The sequence below is a fragment of the Apostichopus japonicus genome, chromosome 20 (genome assembly GCF_037975245.1).
Source record: "Apostichopus japonicus isolate 1M-3 chromosome 20, ASM3797524v1, whole genome shotgun sequence".
In the NCBI taxonomy this organism is placed as follows: domain Eukaryota; kingdom Metazoa; phylum Echinodermata; class Holothuroidea; order Aspidochirotida; family Stichopodidae; genus Apostichopus; species Apostichopus japonicus.
Genome location: NC_092580.1, coordinates 670,002 through 685,594, shown reverse-complemented (window position 1 = coordinate 685,594; position 15,593 = coordinate 670,002). Strand labels below are relative to the sequence as shown.

Here is a 15,593-nt window from a genome sequence, read left to right as displayed (position 1 = left end):
TTTGGCTGATGAAATGTTCTCAAATTGTGTTGAATTCATTCCTTTCAATCAGCTTGACCATTATAGTAAACAATATACATCAAAGGAAGTTTTAGCATTTTACCAAGTACTCCATAGGTTTGATAGCAATGTCTAGTAAGGTTCATTAAAGAGTCATATTGCAAGTATTAAAAATAAACAGGCAGTTAGTAACAAAAAGAGGTACAGTTTATTCATGTTTGTAAACATTCATCAAAAAGGTATCTTCATACGCAAACTGGAAGATGATCTTATGTAAAACTACTATAAAAAAAAAATACTAAAATTTATTTCACACCAAAGGTATATATATACATATTGCTTTGATATTTGTCTTTACAGCATTGCATTGGCCACATTGATTCACAAGGAGACTCCATGAACTGTGACTGTAACATCCTGCTGGAGGTCTGAGACATTGAAGATTCTGTAATGCTTCCGTTTGGGTATGCAGTTTACTATAGTAACACAGAAATATTTAAGCTCTGGTATTTATTTCGTTTATTTCTGCCATTAAACCACAGTCATATACATTTGTTTATACATAGTTATATCAATGAGGCAGCAGTCAGGGTTGTTTAGGTAGTCAGGGGGAGGGAGGGGAGGAAGGGAGGGAGTGTATAAAAATGAGTCTAGTTGCAATGTCTATCTGCTTTCCAATATATGAAATCTTCTTATCTTTTACAATACTGTCTCAGGTGAAAGAAGAAGATGAAGAATAGGAAGTAAAATTGTGAGTCTTGGATGTCTGTAATGAAGCTGGATCAGGTTTAGTACTAGTGGTTGAAAGATCCTAAACTCCACCAAATACGAGAAGATCCTTCAAGCCTGTCCTTTACAGAGAGATCTGGAAGTGCTATCTGGAGGTGATTTAACAGAAATTGGAGAAAAAGTAAGATTCAAGGGAAACATCAGTGTGAGCCAGTATCATGAACATCAGTCTTGTCCTCTCAACAGTTGATTGTTGTCAAGATCAGTGCTAAATGTTGGAGACACGGTGCCTTAGCCTGTTGGAACCAGTCGGTATTTGGTGTTGTCTGTTTTTGTGCTAAGTGTACGAGACACAGTGCCTTAGCCTGTTGGAACCAGTGGGTATTTGGTGTGTTCTTGTTTTTGTGCTAAATGTATGAGACATGGTGCCTTAGCCTGTTGGAACCAGTCGGTATTTGATGTTGTTGTTTTTTTGTGCTAAACTACTATTCTTACAGAAAGGCTGAACAAGTTCCATGATATAGTTTGTACAGAGTGACACATTCCTCTCATTCCAAGCAACCATGACAACATCAAAATGAAGCTAATTGGTTTCTTAGTTTATTGGCATGAGATGCTAATTAATGTAGTCTGTTTTTGTGCTAATTTATTGAGACGTGGTGCCTTAGTTTATTGGTACTAGTTTTTAATTAGAAATGTAGGAGACATTTTTGTGCTAAATGTATAAGACCTCAGCCTTAGCCTATTGGAACCAGTCGGTAATTGGTGTGGTGTGTTTGTATTAAATTGATAAGTTCTGCCTTAGTTTATTGATATGAGTTGCTAATTAGTGTGGTCTGTTTTGTGCTAAATTAATGAAACCTGTTGCCTTAGTTTGTTGGAATGAATTTGTAATAAGTATTTTGGTTGTCTAAAATTAATAAGACATTGTACCTAGTTTGATGGAACGAGTTGGTATTTAGTGAGGTCTTTTTTGAGAGTTGTTCAAACCAGTGTCCAATAACTTTGATCTGACCATAAAATTCCATTTCTTTCACAAATTGCCCCTCTAGAAGAGTATACATGTTTTGTCTCACGGCTGACAGTTTGGTTGTTAACAGGGTTGACTTTTTTACTTTTGCTGTTACTTTGAAGAAAAGTGACTAATTTGTTTTGTATTCCTCTCCTTTCATCAGAGATCTGTGGCCTATGTTGCTCAACAAGCTTGGATCCAAAATGATACCGTGAGAGGAAACGTTCTGTTTGGTAAAGATCTCAACTCCACCAAATACGAGAAGATCCTTCAAGCTTGTCCTCTACAGAGAGATCTGGAAGTGTTATCTGGAGGTGATTTAACAGAAACAGAAACTGATGTTTCAAGGGAAACATCAGTGTAAGCCAGTATCATGAACATCAGTCTTGTCCTCTCAACAGTTGCTTGTCAAGATCAGTGCTAAATGTACGAGACACGGTGCCTTAGCCTGTTGGAACCAGTCGGTACTTTGGTGTGGTCTGTTACGTGATAAATTAAAGAGACATTGTGCCTTAGTTTGGTGGAATGAGTAGCTAATTAGTGTGGTCTGTTTGTGCTAAATTGAAGAGGAGTACTGTGATAATTTGTTGGTAGTTAGTGTGGTGTGTTTGTATTAAATTTATAAGTTTTGCCTTAGTTTATTGATATGAGTTGCTAACCAGTGTGGTCTGTTTTGTGCTAAATTAATGAGACCCGGTGCCTTAGTTTGTTGGAATCATTTTGTAATTAGTAATTTGGTTGTCTTAAATTGATGATTGTTGCCTTAGATTGTTGGAAAGAGTTGCCAATTAGTGTGGTCTGGGTTGTGGTAAATTAAAAAGACAGTTGATTGTTGTCAAGATCAGAAAACTCAAAGATTAGCTGATTTGATGGAAAAACACAAGCTAAGCTGGAAAGCTGCAATAAACAGTCAAGGTTAGTCATAAGAAAGAAAGGTTCATAAAAATGTAATATATATTTAATTATGTTTGTTGGAATTATTTGCTAATTAGTGTTTAATGTTTTGTGCTAAATGTACGAGACTTACTTTGAAGAAAACTGGCTAATTTCTTTTGCATTCCTCTCCTTTCCTTAGGGTTCTGTGGACTATGTTGGTCAACAGTTAGCTTTTTGACATAGCGCTACCCCACTCTATGACTTCACTCCTTCACTATGACTTCACTCTATGACTTACCCGCCATTTACAAAACGTATGCGTCCTTGGATACCAACACAACGCTGCCGAGTACACTTTCGATTCATAGTGTGTCTCTTCAAAAGGAGTTCCTATTCTTTCCGTCCGCCGTCTTAGGCTGGAGACTAATTCTTTCTGGTAAGTGAAGTTTATGATCAATTTCATTGTATAGAAGCCATTTAATACCCGTAGGGAGGGACTGTTTGGCCAATATGACAACCACTTACCCACCTATAACCGCCCCCCTAGTCGAAAACCTAAACCTCTCTGATTTTGACATAGACATTAATGACTGGATCCCTGTACAAAAATAGCAGAAAAAGACAACGTCCAATCTACGTTGAAATAAACCCATCTCCTAACTCCAAACCAACCACCAAAAAGTCCGCTCAAACAATCATTGTATCAGGAATCTTACCAGAACTATCAAAAAACCTAATAAACACTTGCTAAACTAATCAATGAAGAAAAACCAAATGCCATGATCTCAAATATAAACCGTCTTCGTAGTAACGACATCCTAATCACCCCCATGACCCTAAATCTGCAAATATCCTCCTGAGACCATGGACTCAAAAGACTAAACTAGGCAACCCCAAACCAAGAATCCCCCAAAAAGTATGACAAAGAAACTTCTCCATAGTAGCCTGTGGCATAAACCCTGAAATTCAAATCAAAGAAATTGAACAAGAACTCAAAGACCAAGAATACACCCCAATACAAACTAAAAGACTCATTAGTCATGCCACAAACAATACAACTTGGAGAGTAAAAATGACGTTTGAAGAACAAGGGCCTCAACAACCCCTAATCAAACAAGGTTTCTACTTAGGATACTCTAAACACAAAACAGAAGAATACCACGAACCCCCCCAAATCACTCAATGTTTCAAATGTCAACTTTTTGGACACACCCACCATACTTGCAAAAATCAAACCAGATGTCTCAGATGTGGCGAAAACCACAGAGTTAAAGACTGTTCCAAACTAAAAGAAAACCCAAAATGTGCCAATTGCTCAGGGACTCATGTTGCCCTTTACAAAGGATGCCCAAAATTTTAAGAAGCTAAAACTGAAGCTAATAACAAACAACAAGAACAAAGAACCTACGCGAATGTAACCAATTTTACCCCTAAAATTGAAATAACAAACTAAAGAAATAACAACTAAAGAAAAACTTAATATTGTAAACTTTGTAATTGAATTAGTAAAATAAACCTTCCAAAAAGCCAACATTAATATTAAATCTGACGACCTTGCCAGTTACACCACCGTGTTAGCACTAAAACACCTAAACTTAAATATCCCAGAAACTGTAATTATGGAACGTCTCCACCAACCTCTCCACCAACCTTCAATATTTAGCCCTCCTCAATCACCTACATGACAAGCACACTCCCTCCTTCGGTCAAGTTCCTCCACCTAAACATCAACAGTATCCTTCCAAAATTAAGCCTCCTACTTAGTATATTCGCCAACCACTCCCCAGATATCATTTTGTTAAACTAAACTAAATACAAATTCCCACCTTAGCATCCCTGGTTACCAAACTTTTAGACACGATATCTCTCGCTCTATGGGAGGAGTACTTATTGCTGAAAAAAACAACCTCAAAGCCGCCCTCCTCCCAAACCCAACCCAATCAAACAATTGAAATTGTACTCGAAAGAGACAATAAACCTCTCCACATTATTAGCTATTATAGTCCCCAAATGAGCCCATATCCACAATTAAAAAAAGTTCTAATAAAAATACAATACTACTAGGAGATTTAAATGCCCACCACATCATTTTTGGTAGCACCAAAATATCTGAAAAAGGCATATCCCTCTTAGAAATATGTGATAAACACAACTTAACAATAATTAACCAAAATAACAAAACTAGGATAAACCCAATAAACAATAATACTGAACTACTTGACTACGCCATAACCTCAAACCACCTTGCAACTAAAACTCATTCGATTCAAATCCTAGAAGATGACCTAATCAGTGACCATTTTCCACTCCTTTTTGAGATAGACATAAACCTCAGTCGCATCCAAAATAACGAATTAACGTATAATTACAATAAAACAGACTGGACATAATTTAAAAAGGGATCATAACAAACAACACTATTGCCAATTACCACAACAACAAGCTAAATTACATCAGCATATATTGTGACAGCATTGCCCAACATATCTTTAATACCTTCAAAAAACACTGCCCCTTAAAAGCAAAACAGAAATCCAAAACTAAATAGGAATATTCTTACACTAAATAACTCAGACGTCACCTACATAGAACCTATATGATCTCCCCAGATCCAACTCTAAAAACCTAAATTAACCAACCTAAAAAACAAATAAATAGACAAATATCGGCGGTCGACCAAAACCGAGTCCAAAACAAATGCGATTCAATCATTAATGACAAAAACCCAAAACACTTTTGAAAAAATTTAAAAAATATCATAAACCCATTACAACCCAAACACAGGTAATACAGACCAATGCCTTAGAGATAAAGTAGGTAACCTCATCACAAAAACTTAAGACCAAATAAAGCTTAGTGAATCATACTTGAAAACTATATTCAATATCTTAGATGGCCCTCCCTACGATAACAGATTCCAACACAAAATAAACCGTACAATTATCTGTAATGCAACCAGCTTTATCCCCAACTTCTAAGGATGTCTCAACAAAAACATCCCTCAACTCAAAGAAATAGATATAAATGATTGGTATAGTGCCACTGAATATGCAAAAATGCCTCCTCCCCTGGTCTTGATAACATAAATGACCTAATGCTAAAAGATTCCCCTCCGTGGGCCTCCGATATTCATTAACTCTCATATTTTCCCATTATTTAACAAACTCCTTAGACTGGGTCATTTCCCAACCCTGTGGAAATCCGCCAAAATGATTTTAATACCGAAACTAAGTAAAGACACACCAAAATTCAAAACTATCAACCAATTAGTCTCCTACCAGCCTTAGGTAAGATTTTCAAAAGAATTATAGATAACCGCACCAGAAACCACCTTGAGCAAATTAATCACTTTGCCCGTATTAATCAGGCTAATTCCGCGCACACAAATGTACAATAAACCAAACTTTCCACCTTTCCAAAGAAATTTGCATCGGCTTCATAAAAAAACATGATACCACTGCCCTCTTCCTTGATGCCGAGAAGGCGTTTGACAAAATTTGGCACAACGGTATAAGAATTTAACTACTTAACTTTAATCTCACCTCCAATTTACACCAGACTTCTTTCCTCTTTCCTTAGTGAGCGCAATGCCAAAATATGCTACAAAAACCAACAATCAAAACCTATTCCACTTGGTGCAGGTACTCCACAGGGCGCTGTTCTCAGCCCCCTCCCCTGCACCCTATTTGTTAATGATTTGAACATCCCCCCTCTATCTAAATGCAACTATAGTCAGTACACTGACGACATAGCCATTTGGAGCACTCAGTTAAAATATCTATATGACGGAACTAAATATTAAAAGAGCAATTACACATCTCGAAAATTGGTGCTCGATGTGGAGAACAAAAATATATCCCTCAAAATCTAACCTAGCCAATTTCTCCATAATAAACTCAAAATACCATAACCATATTGCCAAAATTAATCTTTTCAACACCTCAATCACTGCTACTCCTAATGCAACCTTCCTTGCTACCACTTTCGATAGCAAATTATCGTTTAATCTACTTTGTAACAGAACTGCAGGACGCTGCTGGTTCCAACTTCAAATCCTCTCACACAAATATAACTTCCCTCCGAAAACCATTATCCAAATCTATAAATCCAAAGTAAAAATGATTCTCAGTTACGGGAGCATCTCCCTGCTTACCATCTCTAATCCCAATAAACAAATTTTAAACAGAATCCACACCACAGCTTATCGACTCGCACTCAAAATCCCTACCTATATTGCTACTTTGTACGTTCTCCGTGCAGGAAACACAAAATCTACTTTCACCCGACTTGAAGAATTCAACACCAAGTTATACAAAAACAACCTCGAGAACGACCCTTTGATTGAAGACCTCCCCCTGAAATACAAAGTCGCAACAACTCACTACCCCAAAACCAAACCCTTTCTTATTCACAATTGTTACTACTTAAAGTCTCATTCCATTAAAAAAATCCTTTCCTAAATGGTTCTAGGCCCAAGTATACTTATATATACAGATTATATTGTTACCAAACAATAGAAACCACAACCACTCCCTACCCAAACAATAGAAACCACTCCGTCTCCACAATTCTCAGTACTTAAAAAATTCCTCTCCTTTAGAAATCCCTCCCTAAGTGACTCTTTGACTCTGACCTCGGGTATGATTATGGCTATCCTGTCCAATGTAAATATATAAGACTTCATTTACCAGCAATTCCCTGACTGAACATAGACAACCTTTCCAAGAAAAAAAAAAAAAAATGTCTATTCTATAAAAACAAACTTATTATCCCCCGTAGGACCTCTCGCCAGGTCGACCAGGGGTTAAACTCCTTTTGATTTGATATCAACAACAACAAAGACAAAACTTTTACTCGAATTAAAAAAAAAAGGTAACTAATTTCATTTATTTCATTTCATTTATTGATTTTTGTTCTATTTTAACATAAGTATGACATATGACATAGAAGGAGATAAGAAACAAAACTTGTGAAAGGAAGTGTATTAAAAAACCCTATAGGGCTTGTCGGGTAGTGACACTCCCTAAAAACTCCCTAAACTCTAAACTCCCTAAAGACATCATGATTAGATTTTGGTTTCATTTAATCAATAGGTAGAGGAATTGAACACTCTTGCGCAAGATATCAACGACTTGAAGTACTCTGCTCAGGCGGCCTCCATTCTAGGTATGTACTTAATAATAATATAATCATAATAATAATAATAATATTCAATTTACTGTGTTTGGAAAGAAACTTTTTGCTGCTTTGGATGAAGATGAAGGATTCTTGTTTTTCAAAAGGCAAAATGCAAGATGGACTATATATGAAAGGATGAATACCAAAACTTTAAGAAAAGAAATTGGGTGGGGGGGGAGGGGGAATCAGGCAGAGACCATCATGTTACTACCCTGTTAATTTTGTGTAGGACGCTGGTTAATTTAAAAGGAAGAAATCCTTTAGTACCCTTGAGTTTCTGAAAGGTTTCTTCTTTGGGATAACAGTGGAGAGACATATCGATGTTCTCTTTTGGGTCTGATCGTCAGGAAAATGCAGATTAAACTGCCGTGTCCATTTGGAACCTTGGAATTGAACCCTGCTACTGGAACAAATGTATTCCATCAGAGCATAGACAATGATTCAGAGAAATATGGCCTTTATATTAATAATCTGTTGTTTTCTTTCCCAAATTTTTCTCTTTGGTTAAACAATGAGTGAAAAGATTCATTCGGTTGGAAGCAGCACCGCCCCTTTTCACACCTTTTTTTTTTGGGGGGGGGGGGGGGAAGAGACCTATTAGCCCTTAGGGTCTGAAAATATTACAATAGGATTATTGTGGTGGACAGGACAGACAACAGTTATTTTTGCTTGTAGCTGAATGTATGATGTTCAGGGATCACAAGGAAGTATCAAAAGCCTGATCAAAACTGCCGTCTTTTGTACTATTGAAATTTGTCAGAATAAAGAAATTGAAAGCCAAAATATAAAGAGTTTATCTGGCCTTGTAGACTGCGATTGAACCAGTCTCTGTCATCTACAAATAATAGAAAGTGGGTATCCATTTCTGTTTGTGACAGCAATAACAAAAAATGACTGCAAATTAACAAGTTTTTGTAAACTTTCTCTATTCAGGGATTTGAATCCCAAATTCCACTCGAATATACCCCCCCCCCCTACTTATGAACTGTCACGTAGCTCAAGGTGACAAACTTACTACAAAGATGAGAATAGGCCTTAGGTGGTTCCTAATTCAATGACATTTCTCACAGTTAATTGAATTGACTTCCCCCACCCTCCGGATTATCCTCACCCATAGAAAATACCCTCCACCCAAGAATACATAAAAAAAAAACCATGGCTTACCAAGAACCTCTCTGCGTTCATTTTTCAGATTCCAATGAACCTTTCATCAGCAAAGGAATGGCGCAACTCGGTCTGAAGGACAATCGACCGCTGGCGGAATGGCTTGACCGGTACAACGCCAACCAGTCGGACCTGGCCGCCAAGCCCAACTTCACCACATTTCCACTGGACTTTAAGCCGTCACCGTGCAAACCGCTCTTCTTTGACATAGCTCTGAACCATATAGAGTTACCCTCCTTGGATGAGAAACTGGAACAGAATAAATCGTCCCAGCAGGGGGGTCTGGGTGGGTTCCTGCGTGGATGGTGGAGCGGGGGTGAAAAGTAACTCTCGATTTGCCACGATGTCGGAAAAAGGATTTCGGAAAAAGGTCTTTTGTATACATAAGCCGGTAGTATTTGGGAGGGCTCTCACTCTTCTCCTGCATGTGCTATAATCATCTTTTATTTAAGTTTTATTTGATTTTATTTGTTTTTTAGTATAGAAAACTACACCTTGTTGCAATGCAAACACCTCTGTGTTTGCATTGCAACAAAGGAAGGCCAAAAAGAATAACACTCACTTTTTTAACCTGGCTTGGCAAACAAAATTTGAAGAATATTCAAAATGGGATTTGGAATTTTATATATTTTGGATTTGGTGTTTGTGTGTTTATCTTGTTTAGAGAAAAAGAAGAAAAACACAGCATCTTTATTTGATGGGGCTTTAAAGTTTTAAAAATGGGTTTCGGTTGTTGATTTCTTGGTCTACAAACATTGTGGTGCTTGACTGACTGACACTTTATGGGGGCATGATAAGGTGACTGAATTTAATATTGGCAGGAGTTATGGATGGTAGTTGGAAGGACCAGGGGTGGGGTGGGGGGTGGTGAGGCGAAGGATAGAGAAGGAGAAGGAGAAGAGGGAGAATCTTTGAATTGAATTTTCAGTTTGCAGTAGCACAGGTTTGCTGCATGATAAGGCTATATTTAAAGAAACTTTCAATAATGCACTCTTCGTGTATATAATTTGGGGTGTGGTAGTCGGAGCCGGGGGGGGGGGGGGGTGATTGAGACAGCAATGAAAGGGAGCAACCTTTCCACATATATGTTGTTTGTGCTATGGTAGTAACGTTTCCTTTTTCAAACTGGAGGGCAAAAAATGTAAAAATTGAGTTATCTAAAATTAATTCAAAATCAGGTTTAGTTAATAAATGAAAGTTAAAGACAATTTTATTGATGGTAGCAGGGGCGCCATGGTATTGTAAACTGAATCAGCAATCAGCCATGGAAGGCCAACTCCTTTTTGTTGGGAACTTGTCGTCAAGCAAACCTATGGATTCAAGCCCTATCTGGCTAAAGTAAGATGGGGTTATTATTTTTATATAGGAGAAATCAATTCTTTTTCCCCTCATGTTGAAATGGTCTTCCAAATGTTTAAAAAAAAATGTCCAAAAAGAATGTACTGGTGTGAATTGGATAGCCACCTGGTGTGAAGTAAAAAGGCCATAGGCTTATCCCATATGTACATGTGACTGCTTAGTATCATTAAATAACTGCCCTCCAGGCTGATATTATAAATAATAGAAACATTATAGAAACTAACTGTCTGTTGTCACCCAACCATCTCAATAGTAGATGCAGGTATCACTAAGAATGTTTATGAAATATGTATTGCATGTTTTGATTAGTATTTGCATAATAATTTGATGAGGGATAACCTGTTTCTGGACAGGTAGTTGAAGGGTATTAACTGTGGTGGGAGGGATGAAGGTATATCCTGTCCATGAACTGATTTGTCATTAAAAAAAAGAAGTTATTTCAAAGTCTATTCTTTTTTTTCCTTTTTTTTCCTTTTTTTCTTCCTTTTACATGAGTATTGTAAAAGGAAAAGCAAAGATTGAGTTTGAGCCAGGGACCTTGAGATGCAAAAGCAAAAGTCTTTACCACTAGACCATTAGGTGGGCCTCTGGTTTCTAAAGCTTTACAAATATTTAAAGATCCTGCTGTTTGGACTTTTTTTGTCTTTTTTTGTAAAAACATTTTCTCCACTACTCCCTCACCCCCGATTAGCTAGTCAGGGGGAGGGGTGGCGGCGAACTCACCTTGTCCGCGTTGAACCTTGTCAGGGGGAGGGGTGGCGGCGAACTCCACTTGTCCGCGCCTTTACCTTGTCAGGGGGAGGGGGCAGCGACCTCACCTTGTCCGCACCCTCACCCCCTCTCATCCTCCCCCTCTCACCTGTCACCCTCGGTACTCACCTTGTCCACCTGCCAGGAGGAGGGGGACCGCCCGCCTTCGGGATTCACCTTATCCACTTGTCAGAACTCCTTTTGCGAATACTCACCTGGGGCTTGAACCGATGCAATCCAAACCAATCGCTTACTGAACGATGGAATAACCAATTACACCATTTCGGTTCCCTCTGGAAAAACTTCGTTTCTTATATTTATACTTCCACTCCCTCCAAAGAACAGAAAAGTAAAAGGCTCTGTCTAGACATTAACCGCAGACATGATGCTCTGTCTGGGAATCGAACCGGAGACATGGAGTTTGTCGGTGTCTCTCCAGTCCAGAGCACTACCAACTGCGCCACTAGAACTGTTGAGAATTAATGCTCGTTTCTAATATTTAAACTTCAAAGTCCAGAATGGAAGAAGGAAAAGAAAAGAAAATCAAAATGCTCTCTCTGGGAATCGAACCTGAGACATGGAGTTTGTGAGTCCAGAGCACTACCAACTGCGCCACTAGAACTGTTGAGAATTAATGCTCGTTTCTAATATTTAAACTTCAAAGTCCAGAATGGAAGAAGGAAAAGAAAATCAAATCAAACTGCTCTCTCTGGGAATCGAACCTGAGACATGGAGTTTGTCAGTCCAGAGCACTACCAACTGCGCCACTAGAACTGTTGAGAATTAATGCTCGTTTCTAATATTTAAACTTCTAAGTCCAGAATGGAAGAAGGAAAAGAGAAGAAATCAAAATGCTCTGTCTGGGAATCGGACCTGAGACACGGAGTTTGTGAGTCCAGAGCACTACCAACTGCGCCACTAGAACTGTTGAGAATTAATGCTCGTTTCTAATATTTAAACTTCAAAGTCCAGAATGGAAGAAGGAAAAGAGAAAAAAATCAAAATGCTCTGTCTGGGAATCGAACCTGAGACACGGAGTTTGTCAGTCCAGAGCACTACCAACTGCGCCACTAGAACTGCTGAGAATTAATGCTCGTTTCTAATATTTAAACTTCAAAGTCCAGATTTATGACTTATGAAAAAAATAGAAATCATATAAACAAAAAGCCTTTTCCGGTCACTCGGTCAGATAATTACACGAAATAAGTGTATAACAAAGACAAGGGTGTCTTCTACTCCACGTCTAATTTTAATTTCGATGGGTGCTTCAGAGAGGACAAGAGAGGGGCCTTAAAAGAGGGGGTTTTCCAAATTGTGCACTTATAAAGAACACGTATTTCTATCGGGTCCTTTGAGACCACGTATCTCCCGAACGGAAGCAGATATGGACCTGGGAGTTGCAGATTTGGGCTCCTGAGCATCGGTTACCCCCTGTCACGTCATATGGGCGAAATCGATTTGGGGTCAATTTTTGGCAATTTTTATTTGCGACAAAAATAGGTTTTTTGTCTGAAAAGTTTAAAAAGTACTTCTTTTTGATACCCAATTCCAAAATAAACTTCAGATTCGTAATCAGCGTGTCGCGAACTACCAGAAAAGATACACATTTATCGAATTTGCGACAACAAGTTTTTGCACCTCAAACTTGAAAAAGTAAGACCGAAAAACTTTTACGACGAACAAAGGATTAAAATCTTTTGTTGCCCCTAAAAGTTTTTCCGTTTTCTATTGTTCCTCTGAAAAGTTGCAAACTGAGCGAAATAAAAGGGCGCTCGACGCATCTTGCCAGTGATACGTGATTTCAAAGCAGTCAAATCAAACCTTTGTTTGTCATCTTGAGTTTTATCTTGACATTTATGAATAAATGGGTCAAATTTTGGCATAAATTTTGGAAAAAACTGCTTACGGTTTTTAAAGGTGAAATAACTTTTTGTCGCAAAGGCGATAAATGTGTATCTTTTCTGGTAGTTCGCGACACGCTGATTACGAATCTGAAGTTTATTTTGGAATTGGGTGCTGTGTGGGGGCGTGCAGGGGAAAAAAATGATTTGTGATTTATGAAAAAAATAGAAATCATATAAACAAAAAGCCTTTCCCGGTCAGATAATTACACGAAATTAGTGTATAACAAAGACAAGGGTGTCTTCTATTCCACGTCTAATTTTAATGTCGATGGGTGTTTCAGAGAGGACAAGAGGGGGCTGAAAAGAGGGGTTTTTCAAAATTGTGCACTTATAAAGAACACGTATTTCTATCGGGTCATTTGCAGTGGCGGAGCTAAGGGTATTGGTCGAGGGGGGGGGGGGGCGAGAATGGTCTGTAGGGGCGCTTTCGAAACTATCTAAGCGGAGCGCCACCACGGGTTTGGCGCGGAGCGTACCGAAAATTTTGAATAAAGATGCTCCTTAGATCGGCGGAAATGACACTTTCCGGGCCTTGCTAATTTGCAGATAAAGGATAAATGTCAATAGGTAGATGAGAGCGCAATAAAAACGTCAATAATAGCATATAAAGTGGTAAAAAGCTAAAAAAGGGCGCCAGCAGTCCATTTGAGTCCGTCAGGGGGGGGGGGTATCCGCCCCCTGACTGTATGGACGCTGCGCCACTGCCAGATAGACCACCCCCTCCCCCCATGGTACGCCATTTGACGAAAGAATAACACACCCTCAATGCAACCTATACCTAATGGACACTTTCGTGGTATGATTATAGTCCCCCAAATGAGCCCATATCCAGCATAGCATATATATGTTCTAATAAAAATATAAAACTCCTAGTAATTGCCCACATTATTTTTTCTGAAAAAGGCAAATCTCTTAGAAATATGTGATAAATACAACTTAACGATAATTAGCCAAAGTACCAATCCTAGGATAAACCCAATAAACAATATTACAGAACTACTTGACTACCCATGTAACCTCAAATCACCTCGCAACTTAAACACATTCGATACAAATCCTAGAAGATGACTAAATCAGTGACAATTTTTCCACTCGTTTTTGAGCTAGACATAAACCTCAACCGCATACCAAATAACGAAGTGACGTATAATTACAATAAAACAGACTCCCAAAATACAACAACCAAAACAACGAGCTAAATTCAGTGGCGGCGGAACCGGGGGGGGGGGGTAAGCGCAACACAACTACGTCTTAGGCCAATGATTTGCCTCTTTTCAGCCAGTTCTCCAACATCCCTGAAAGATATATCCTTCCAATGGTAGCACATTTCCCATGGATATATCCTTCAGGGACATGGGGGGGGGGAGGGTAGGTGCGGAGCATTGCAGCCAGAGCATTCAAACGATATGATAATTGATTGTCTCTATCATGCCTCATCGAATATTAGTGTTTTAAATAAGAGTGTAATAAGCTAAACGCTATACACTCATCAAAATTTGCGTTTACACTACGAGTACACGCAAGGCGTGGAACATGGCTCTATGTGCGCAATTAATTATTAAACGAACAAAAACACAATATTAGCATTTCACCTGTACTGTATAGGGTACATGCATTCGTGACTGTGCTTGGTTCATAGAAATTTGTTGGCAACTGCACATGGTTTGGAATTACCCATTTGTTGACATTAAGAAATGCTTTCTGTTTTTTCTTAGGACATTTATTTAATTATTGCATTTAATTGCAAGTAGTAATTTACTACACTCAAAAACGTCTTTGCGAGTACACTACGAGTAATAGCTACTCTCTTAAAACACCCTCGAATATACAAATTACAATGCTTTTACAGATTTTTTGGTGCAATCTGAGAAATTGCAGGCTTGAGACCCATATCTTAGGGCTAGGTATTCGCAGCATAAAACACTCGGCAAGTGCCGTTTCCGGGCATCTGGGGGTTTGAAAACCCCAAAATTGTCTTGTACGCTCCGCATCAACCCATGGTGGCGCTCCGCTTAGATAATCTTAACACATTAGCACCCCAATAATTTTCCCGTTCCGCCGCGCCTGGCTAAATTACATCGACAATTACTGTGACAGCGTTGCCCATCAATCATATCTTCAATACTTTCAAAAGACACTGTCATTTAAAAACAAAACAGAAAACGAAAACTAAATAAGAAAATCCTTACACTTATGAAACTCAGACGTCGCCTACGTAGAACCTATATCATCTCCCGAGACCTAACTCTAAAAACCCAAATTAACCAACTTAAATAGCAATAAACAGACAAATATTGGCGGATGAACAAAACCGCGTCCCAAGCAACTGCGATTTAATAAGTAATGATAAAAACCCGAAACACTTTTGGAAAATTTTAAAAAATCATTAACCCCATTACAACCCCAAACACAGGTAAAACAGACCAAGGCCTTAGAGATAACGTAGGTAACCTCATCACAAAAACTCAAGACCAAATAAAGCTAATTGAATCGTACTTTAAAAGTATATTCAATATCTACGATGGCCCCCGATACGATATCAGCTGTAAACACGAAATAGACCGTACAATTATCAGAAATGCAACCAGCTTTAACACCAACCCATTAGGATGTCTCAACAA

The 15,593-nt window shown here is 38.5% G+C and overlaps 1 protein-coding gene across 2 annotated transcripts; it reads left to right on the top strand.

The window, feature by feature from the left end:
• Positions 1-368: 368 nt before the first annotated feature.
• On the top strand, positions 369-9,514 carry LOC139961007 (signal recognition particle subunit SRP68-like). 2 transcript variants are annotated; one of them, XM_071959791.1, is made up of 5 exons: positions 369-464; positions 717-884; positions 1,905-2,055; positions 2,817-3,053; positions 8,988-9,514. In XM_071959791.1, exons 4-5 carry the CDS (start codon positions 2,894-2,896, stop codon positions 9,284-9,286), a joined length of 459 nt encoding a protein of 152 aa, XP_071815892.1. In that variant the 5' UTR covers positions 369-464; positions 717-884; positions 1,905-2,055; positions 2,817-2,893; the 3' UTR covers positions 9,287-9,514. The 2 variants fall into 2 exon arrangements, with proteins under 2 accessions (XP_071815892.1, XP_071815893.1); XM_071959792.1 differs by lacking the exons at positions 369-464; positions 717-884 and adding an exon at positions 916-934.
• Positions 9,515-15,593: the final 6,079 nt, after the last annotated feature.

Coding starts and splice junctions, on each gene's coding strand:
- LOC139961007 (XM_071959791.1), top strand. CDS start 2,894: ATGACTTCACTCTATGACTTACCCGCCATTTACAAAACGTATGCGTCC. Junction 3,054..8,987: donor CTGGAGACTAATTCTTTCTG/GTAAGTGAAGTT, acceptor TTCATTTTTCAG/ATTCCAATGAACCTTTCATC.